Below are 9,384 nucleotides of genomic sequence, written 5' to 3'. Positions count from 1 at the left end.
AGCGGCAGCTCCGGGCTGGTCCCGGCAGCGGGGGGAGGCTGGATCCAAGGATTCCAGTGTGGGGGCAGAGCATCCGCCCTGGGCTGATCCCGGTAGCGAGGGATCGGAGCATCCCAAGGGTGGCTGGATCCAAGGCAATAGCGGCTCCCCTGTGGGGCAGTGAAGGATCGGAGCATCCCAAGGGCGGTTGGATCCAAGGAGCCCGCCTTGGGGGCAGAGGACCAGCACTGGCCTGATCCCGGTAGTGAGGGATTGGAGCATCCCAAGGATGGTTAAATCCAAGGATTCCACCTTGGGGCAGAGCACCAGCACTGGGCTGATCCCGGTAGTGAGGGATTGGAGCATCCCAAGGATGGTTGGATCCAAGGATTCCACCTTGGGGCAGAGCACCAGCACTGGGCTGATCCCGGTAGTGAGGGATTGGAGCATCCCAAGGATGGTTGGATCCAAGGATCCCACCTTGGGGGCAGAGCATCTGCCTTGGGCTGATCCCAGTAGTGAGGGATCAGAGCATCTCAAGGGCGGTTGGATCCAAGGCAATAGCGGCTCCCCTGTGGGGCAGTGAATGATCAGAGCATCCCATGGGCGGTTTGATCCCACCTTGGGAAGCACGTGGTGCTCTCTCCAACCCCACTGTGCGGGTGGGATGGGGATAGGGGCTCTGCCTCTCTCTGTTGGACATCCCCATGGTGATGGGGAGGAGGAATCCCAGCACACGAGGTGCTGGATCCACAATGCCCGGTGCTCTCCGTGGATTCATGGACCATATCCCTCTCCCCACACGCACACAGCCTCTGCTTTGCCCCCCCCTTGCAGCACCACAGCCTTCATGTGAGAGATGGCGAATGCCGAAGTGAGCGTCCCTGTGGGTGATGTGGTGGTTGTACCAAGTGACGGCAACGAAGGGGAGAACCCGGAGGATACCAAAACCCAGGTGATCCTGCAGCTCCAGCCGGTGCAGCAAGGGTGAGTCGGCTCTTCTGGGAGGTGCGGGGTGGGATCAGGGGGATCCCGGTGGAATTCTGTGCCGGGGGAACCCACCGGTGCTGTGGTTTCCAGGTCTGTGTTGGTTTTGTGCAGGGAGAAAGACCCCAAAGGCTTTGGTGTGTGTCGTTGCCACGGGGCCTCTGAGCACTGCAGTTGTCCTGTGGGGATAATGTGGAAGCACTTGTAGAAGCAGGGAAGCAGAGAGGTGCTGGTGGTGCTGCTCTGGCCATGCATCCTCCTGCTCTCCCTCTTCCCTCTCCAGCCCAAGATGGGGTTTTGCCACACTGCAGCTGCTGGATGTATATCCAGACCCATATATGCATCCATGGCAGCATTCCCAAAGATAATCCTCTCAAATACAACAAAACCAGGATGTTGGAGGGAATTCGGGGGTAGCTGGGCTGCTGCTGCAGAGAAGCAGCTGCCACCAGGCTCGTAGCAGTCGTGATGTACGTTTGATGCTCCAGTTGGATAACAGCCACATGTAGGCATGGCAGCAACTCTTCACTGCATGCCCACCAGTGCTGCAGTGTCACACAGGGCTGGGAGAAGAAATCCTGGGACATTCTGCTCTGCTTCCTCCTGCCTGTGTCCAGAATGGGAGGAGAAGGCACCAGGAAGCACCACTGCAGAGCTGCTTCCTGGCACTGGCAGTGGGGAGGGTGGAATGCCAGGGCTGGGAACACCTCTGCCTGTCTGAGGCCTTGGGATTCTCACTGTGGAAGTGGATCAAACATAATCCACCTCCCTGGAGCACAGGCAAGGAAGAAATGGCAGGAATGTGTAGCCCCGTGCTGTAACGCTGAATCCATCGTTTGTTCCTGGATCCCTGCTTTCCCAACAGGATTTACCAGGAGAGTTCCGAGGCCAGTGCCGCCGTGGTGGCTGTCGAAACCCACACCATCCACAAGCTAGAAGAAGGGATCGGTGAGTTCCTGCTTGGCATGGGCAGAATCCCCTCCTCTGCAGGGCTGGTGGCTCCAGTTCGTCGGGCTTCCTTCTGGCTCTGCCCCTGCAGATGCTGTTTCCCAGGCATGGATGTGGGTGCAGGGTCTGGGCATAGCCTGGAATAAGAGTCTGCTGTTACTGCATGGTCTCAAAGTCCTGGAAGTGAGCTCCTGGCTCTCCTGCAATGAATGGTAAGGGCTCCCAGGGGGTCCAGGGGAGCCGAGATTTCACTCTGGCTGCTGGCAGGCAGGAATGCTGGTGAGGAGGATGGTGGTTGTGTCTGCACTGAGTGCAGCATCACGCTCTGCTTGCTGGCTCTGTGCTGAAGGAGCAGCCTGGCACTTGGGGTTGGATGTTTGGAAGAGCTGAGCTCACTGGCTCCAAGTGCTCCCTGCTATCCCGGGGAGTGAGTGGGAAAAGGCTCCTGGTATTAGGTGCTGTCACTAGATCTTGGCTACTCTTCTGCTTCCTGTGTGGGGTGTGAGTCTTTCAGCGTGTGAAGAGAATGTATTAGCAGGAAGTAGCTGTTCCTGCTGCTAAAGAGAGACCAGAGAAGTCTGAGCTTCCCATTTGAGAGCATTTTGTTTCCACAAGGACTGTTCTCCCTGACACATCTCCCCTTGTCCTGATAGATGAGCTGCCTTTGGAGTGGTGCTAGATGAAAAAGCACATGCCAGTTGCTGTTAGTGATTGGAGAAGACCAAGAGAGGACTGATCCTGACCAAGGATCTGCCCTTCTTTTGGTTCCTTGAGTGCATCCTGTGAGCTTTCAGCTCTCACCTCATGGGACTGGATCCTCTTGGGTGGATACTTTCATTTTCCCCCCTTCCTCCTCCCTTAGACCCCAGCAGCATCGAGGCGAACGAGGAGATTGAGATCGCCTACCCCATCACGTGCGGGGAGAGCAAAGCCATCCTGCTCTGGAAGAAGTTTGTCTGCCCAGGGATTAATGTCAAGTGTGTGAAGGTGAGGGAGCTTTGCAGTGGGTTCCTTCGCTGCTCTCAAGCTCCGGAGGCTTGAGCTCTGCAGGACTTCCTTGTGAGCCCTACCTTGGAACTGAGTGGCTTTGCAGTGTGCGGGGTTCTGAGTGCTGATAGAACAGCCAAGGCTGAATCCCCAGTGGGAGCTGCGGAGGCGCAACAGGAGCTCTCTTAGTTCCTGGAGCAGGACCGGACAGCTGAGTGAATGCCTGTGCCAGGCAGATGTTGCTGGGCTGTTTGGTGGAACAGGAGTCTCCCTTAGTGATCTCCGATGTCCATATTCCCAGAAGGAGATGATTTGGTTCGTGCTCCCTAGGAAAGCCTTCAGGGCTGTTCTGAGGTAGAGCTGTGTGGTTCCAGTGCCGATGGTTCCAGATCCAGTCTGGAGTTAGAAGCATTGCAGCGGCAAGGGGGTGGGAGCTAGGAGGGATGTGAGAAGCAGCTCCTCTTCCTGGGTGGAAGTTGGGGGTTAGGTGACTTGTGGGTGGCTGTGCTGGGTGCTCCATTCCACACTTGCAAAGTGATGTTACCCTCTTTGCTTGTCTCCTTGGCAGTTCAATGACCAACTGATCAGCCCAAAGCACTTTGTCCACCTGGCTGGGAAGTCCACCCTGAAGGACTGGAAGAGAGCCATCCGCCTCGGAGGCATCATGCTGAGGTATTTCATTTGCTGAGCACTGTGTCCAGCTCTGCTTCCATCGCTGCAGGTCCTGAGCAGCACTTGTCTGCATCAGGAGCTCTCCTGGAGCCTCACATTACTTGGCTGGTGCCTGCAGAGAGCCTTGGTCTGTGGTTCAAGGCCACCATTCCTCCCCCTGCACAGAACCACCCTTACCTGGGGGACCTGTGAGGGGTAAAACAGGGCTGGAACCCTGTCTATGAAGCTGGGGATGGCTTGTATTTGCCATTTGAAAGCTCTGCACTACTTTGTGTGCAGAGAGTCTCCCATTCTCCATCCTTCTCATGGCCTCCGTAGCATTCCTACGTGGAATACTCCCTTTAGTCTGAGATTTGAGCTGAGCTTGGGCCTCTTCCCCCCTCCCTGCACAGGAAGATGATGGACTCAGGGCAGATTGACTTCTACCAGCACGACAAAGTGTGCACCAACACTTGCAGAAGCACCAAGTTCGATCTCCTCATCAGCAGCGCCAGAGCACCAGTGCCGGGGCAGCAGAGCGTGGTGCAGACCCCTACATCAGCTGATGGTAGGAGACCACTCAGTGCCATGGCAGTGTCCCTGGCACTCCTCTTCCTCCTTGGACTCATCAAATCAGGTTCAACCCCCACACCAGTCACACCATCCCTGGCAGTGCTCAAGGCCAGGATGGACACAGGGGCTTGGAGCAAGCTGCTCTAGTGGAAGGTGTCCCTGCCCGTGGCAGGGGGCTGGAACTGGATGAGATTTAAGGTCCCTTCCAACAAAAACCAGTCTGGGATTCCATGATTCCAACTGCAAATCCCCAGTGAATCCTGTGATTCTGAGCAGAAAGTGATCTCTTTGCTGAGGTTAAGGGGGAAGAACTACTCCCAGCTATACCACATCATTCAGCTGGGCAAGGTACAGCTCTGTAAGGCCCTGGGTGAGTGAGGTGGCAAAGTCATCCGTAGGCTAAGGAGAGCCTCCTGGAAAGCACCATGGTGAAACCCTAAAGTGACTGCACATTGACTTAGTCCCAGGTTTGACCTAGAAACAGGATACAGTCAGCTCTGTTTCCCTTCTATAAAGAGCTCAGCCCCTGACTCTGTCATCTGAGGGGGGTGGAAAATAAAGCAGGGCTCAGGGCTGGCCCCGCAGGGGCTGCAGAGGGAGCTGATATCTCCTCTCTGTCAGGGAGCATCACCCAGATTGCGCTGTCAGAGGAGAGCATGGAGGAGGGCATCGAGTGGAACTCAGCTCTGACAGCTGCTGTGACCATGGCCACTGAGGAAGGCATGAAAAAGGACACGGACGAGATCTCGGGTGAGCTCAGGCTGCTTCTCAGCTGTTTCCTTCCCCTCTTCTGGCCTGTAAGAAGCTGAAATCCTGACAATAAGGAGAGTTGAGGCAATGCCAGAGCTGTCTCCCAGCCCCTTGGCTTGTCCCAGTGTTTCCCAACTGCATCTCCTCACTGCTGCAGGCAGGATTGGACTCATTTTGGGGGGGGGGGGTGGCATGACATATCCACCCCAATGGCCAAATTAGAGCTTGTCTTGCAAACTCACTCTTGCCTGAATGGTAAGTGGGGGAAACCACCAAGTGCTTGTTTATGTTTGACTTCTTTTTCCCTCCTCTCCTTGTGCCAGAGGACACTCTGATGTTCTGGAAAGGAATAGCTGATGTGGGGCTGATGGAAGAGGTTGTGTGCAACATCCAGAAGGAGATAGAAGAAGTCCTAAGAGGTGTCCAGCAGAGGCTGGGTCAGTCTCCTTTCCAGATGACAGGTAGGTGGTGAGCCACAGCCTCTGCCTCTGCCCTGGGGCAGCTGCAGGCAAAAGCTGAAGTGAGAGGGGTCCATCCCTTGGACCAGAGCTGTCCCAACACTTCTCTGTGCACTTCTCAGTGCAGGCTACAACAGGTCCTGCCCCCTCACTTGTGGCAGAGAACCTGGTTTTGGGGCTGAACCAGAGGACGGAAGTGATCTGGCTTAAAAATAACTCCTCTTTTTAGGGTTATTTTGAACTCAGCTCAGTTCCCTACTCCAGTTCAACCCCTATGAGCTCAGGCTTTGGGCACCTCTTGCTGGGAGAACGTCCACAAAGCCCCAGCCTTCATTTTAGGCAGGGTTATTTGATGTGTTTCCTAAGTTAGCTTTGGCTAACATCTGGCACATCTTTATGTCAGGGGGAGCTTTTTGGAGCTGGGAGTGATTGAAGTCAGTAGATTCGAATAGAAACTCTGCAGAGCTGTCAGTGAAGCTGGTGTCAGTGCATGGGGGATGGTTTGGAGGTGGAGAGCTCGTGTGTATCTCTGGGATTGCGACTAGTGCTTTCATTTGCAGCAGTTTTGAGCTGCTTGGGTGACACATCTCTGGGTCTTTAACATGGGAATGGGGTTATTGAGGCCTGGGATGTCAGAGGGATGAGGGAGCTGGGTCTGCCTTTGCCAGCCAGCTCTTGTGCAAGAGCAGAGAGAGTTGTATGTGAAGCAGCAGCAGGGTTTTGGTGTGATGCAAGCATTTCTTGTGGGACCCGACACTCATCCCATGTGCTTCCCTTGCAGATGCTGCAGTCCTGAACAACGTTGCCCACACGTTTGGCCTGATGGACACGGTCAAGAAGGTTCTGGACAACAGGAAAAACCAGACAGAGCAAGGAGAGGAGCAGTTTCTTTACACTCTGGCAGGTACAGCCTGGGAAAGGCTTCTCCCCCTGCTGCTGCTCTGGGGAGCTGATTTCCTTCCATATACCCCCTAAATGAACCATAGTTGGGTTCTTTTCAACACATGCTGCCCTGAAACAAACCTATCCTGATCCCTTTCCATCCTAGGGCTCAAGTGGAATTTCCCCTCTCCCTTACCTCACAGTGAGCAGTTGCTTGAGGGATTTGACAGCCCAAAGTCTGTGGTGCCAGGCAGGGTGCTGAGGGTGCGAGTCAGATGCCACCAGCATCAGGCAATGGGCGCTGAAGCTCTGAGCTGCTCTGGGTGCTGAGCTGCCTGCTCACCTTGGCATGGAGCTATCGTGTGTCCTGCACAGCTTCCCCTGAGCTGAAGCCAGTGACCTGACCTGGATTCCCCAGAGCTGCTCACCGTGTCCTGTAGGACCTGTTCTTATCTGGGATGTCCCAGTCCCCTACTGCCCTGGATAACTGAGGTGACCGGGTTACTCCTGACTCCCTGTGTTCACACACACAGGGGTTGAGGGAGATGGTTTCTGATGCAGACAGTCCTGTTCCCTGTCCCCAGTGCCTGGAGCCTGGGAAGGGCATCCAGCCAAGCTTGGGAAGCAGTTCCTGCTGCTTCCTACCCTCACTCCCTTGTCTGGCTTGGGGGAGCAGAAATACCCAGGAGAGGGAGACAACCGACACAGGGCATTATGGGTTCAAACTCAAACAGGGGAAGTTCAGGTTAGATCTAAGGAGGAAGTTCTTTACTGTGAGGGTGCTGAGGCACTGGAATGGGTTGCCCAAGGAAGCTGTGAATGCTCCATCCTGGCAGTGTTCAAGGCCAGGTTGGACAGAGCTTTGGGTGACCTGGTTTAGTGTGAGGTGTCCCTGTCCATGGCAGGGGTTGGAACTGGATGATTTTAAGCTCCTTTCCAACCCTAACCATTCTATGATTCTATGACTGCTTCTTCCCTATCAGCTGCAAAAGCAGCTCAGGAGAATCTGGTCACCTTTTCCTTTGGTGCAGTTTGATTTGAGTGAAGCATTGAGATGAGTAGGAGCCCTCTGGTCACAAACAGGGGGTTTGATGCTTGGTTGTGTTCTCTCTGCAGACCTGGAGCGGCAGCTGGAAGAGCAGAAGAAACTGGCCAAGGACCAGAAGGCGAAGTCCCAAACCATCCAGAACGTGGTGCTAATGCCCGTCAGCGCTCCCAAGCCCCCTAAGAGACCCCGCTTGCAGCGCCCGGCCTCTGCCACCGTCCTCAGCCCTTCCACCCCTATCCAGCAGCCCCAGTTCACCGTCATCTCGCCCATCGCCATCGCGCCCGTCGGACAGCAGTTCTCCGTCGGGAACATCCCGGTGGCCACCATCAGCCAAGGCTCCAGCCCGGTGACTGTTCACACCTTGCCTTCCGGCTCCCAGCTCTTCCGCTACGCCACCGTGGTGTCCTCCTCCAAGACCAGCTCCTCCGACACCGTCACCCTCCACCCGTCCTCCAGCCTGGCGCTGCTCAGCTCGGCGGCCATGCAGGACAGCGGGGCCCTGGCCAACGTGGCCACCGTGGTGAACCCCGTGGAGCTGGTGGCCATGGAGTCCGGGCTCACCTCCACCATCCAAGCCGTGGAGGGCACCTCGGATGATGGGCAGACCATCATAGAGATTGACCCGGCGCCCGATCCCGAAGGCGATGCAGAGGAGGCGGAGGGGAAAGCGGTGATCCTGGAGACGGAGCTGAGGACTGAGGAGAAAGTGGTGGGAGATGGGGAGGAGCATCAGCACCAGGTTCATAACGTGGAGATTGTGGTCTTGGAGGACTAAAAGTGGGGGAAAACGAGCTTCAGTCTGGGGAAAGAGTTGGGGAATTTGGTTTCATTTGAAGCTTTTTTTGGTGGAGCATCTTTTCCAGCCACCCCATTTGTTTCCACGGCTGTTTCATTGTCCTGTATAGAATAGAGATAGCTCTAATCTGGGGGGGTTTAAACACACAAAAAGCTGGAGGAACACAGGAGACTTGGCTCTGTGGAGCACTGAACAACACCCCCTGTTTGCAGGGTCCTGGAGAGACTGGATCCGTGCTCACCAGCCCAGCCGGGAGGAACTGGACACTGGGCCCGGAGGGTCACCAAGCCTTGGTGTGACTGTGGAAGGGGACACAGCTTTGGGGTGGACCAGGTACCTCATTTGGAGTTTTCCCCCTGGGAAGGGGATTCTCTCGGACTCATCACTCTCACCTCAACTGGGAATTTTTTATTGTTATTATTATTATTATATTATTGTTAATGTTATTATCCATGCTCTGGGGGGGAGGCAGTGGTTCTGCTGTCACTGTCCTCACCCTCCCCTCCACACAGGTTGCATTTATAGCTCCATTGGTTTGGATTTGTTTGCTCTTTCCCATCATTAGTCCATGATCCTTGTCCACATTTCCCCAATGCAAAGCCCCAGGACCTTCTGTCTGGCTCCCTGGATCCCAGTCCCACAGCACTTTTCCCCCCATCCCTTTCCCTTGGTGCCACTCCCCACCATCCCTTCAGCCTTTTGCATCAAGGCTCAATCGATCAACTCAAGCTTAAACCCCTCGAATTCCCCTTTTCCCTTCGCTGCTCCACGCCACAGGGACATTATGGGATGTACAAAGCATGTTGTGCTGTCGCTATCCCGGGAATGCTAGGCTCCGGATCGGGACAGCTCCCATTTGCACTGTGTGCTGGGGCTGCTCCGTGCTTGTCGCTACTTGTTGGGTGGGTTTCATTTGGGCTTATTCCTTTCTTTTCCTTCCTATAATCCCTGTGCAGGATTAGAACCAGCACAGGGCTGGAATAACGGGGTTTTCCCTCTGCTTTAGGTGGATTTTGCCCTGAGTCCGGGGTCTCTTTGGGTTCTGCCATGGTGGGAAGAGGGGAAAGAGGTATGGGAAGGCTGAAGGAGGGGGAGCTGCTTGCCTGGAACTATTAAAGAACACACCATAGGCGGGGGAGGGGGGAGGATGGAAGGAAGATGTGTTTGCCTATTTTTTTGGATTAAAAAGGAAAAGTGGAAAACTGGACCCAGGTCTGAGTGGTTTGTGCAGGGGTAGGTGAAAGGGGGCTCGGCTCCAGCCCCTCAGAGCAGGATGGGGACCCTCTGCCTGCAGCTTTGGGGTGATGCTGCCCGTGGAGGGACAT

The 9,384-nt window shown here is 55.3% G+C and overlaps 1 protein-coding gene across 3 annotated transcripts; it reads left to right on the top strand.

The window, feature by feature from the left end:
* The first annotated feature begins 387 nt into the window (after positions 1–387).
* GMEB1 (glucocorticoid modulatory element binding protein 1) lies at positions 388–9,266 on the top strand. Of its 3 annotated transcripts, XM_062601981.1 has the most exons (11): positions 914–966; positions 1,832–1,914; positions 2,006–2,126; positions 2,777–2,901; positions 3,470–3,573; positions 3,966–4,120; positions 4,747–4,875; positions 5,199–5,336; positions 6,115–6,237; positions 7,332–8,002; positions 8,272–9,266. In XM_062601981.1, the coding sequence occupies exons 3-11, from the start codon at positions 2,120–2,122 to the stop codon at positions 8,356–8,358; spliced, it is 1,539 nt and encodes a 512-aa protein (XP_062457965.1). In that variant the 5' UTR covers positions 914–966; positions 1,832–1,914; positions 2,006–2,119; the 3' UTR covers positions 8,359–9,266. The 3 variants fall into 3 exon arrangements, with proteins under 3 accessions (XP_062457962.1, XP_062457963.1, XP_062457965.1); XM_062601978.1 differs by lacking the exon at positions 2,006–2,126 and having other exon boundaries at positions 388–966; XM_062601979.1 differs by lacking the exon at positions 2,006–2,126 and having other exon boundaries at positions 389–966; positions 7,332–9,266.
* The last annotated feature ends 118 nt before the right edge of the window (positions 9,267–9,384 follow it).

Source organism: Pezoporus occidentalis, unplaced genomic scaffold, assembly GCF_034315485.1.
Source record: "Pezoporus occidentalis ecotype Australia unplaced genomic scaffold, CSIRO_AGI_Poc_V1 ctg737, whole genome shotgun sequence".
NCBI lineage: Eukaryota > Metazoa > Chordata > Aves > Psittaciformes > Psittacidae > Pezoporus > Pezoporus occidentalis.
This window is presented reverse-complemented; position numbering and strand designations above follow the sequence as displayed.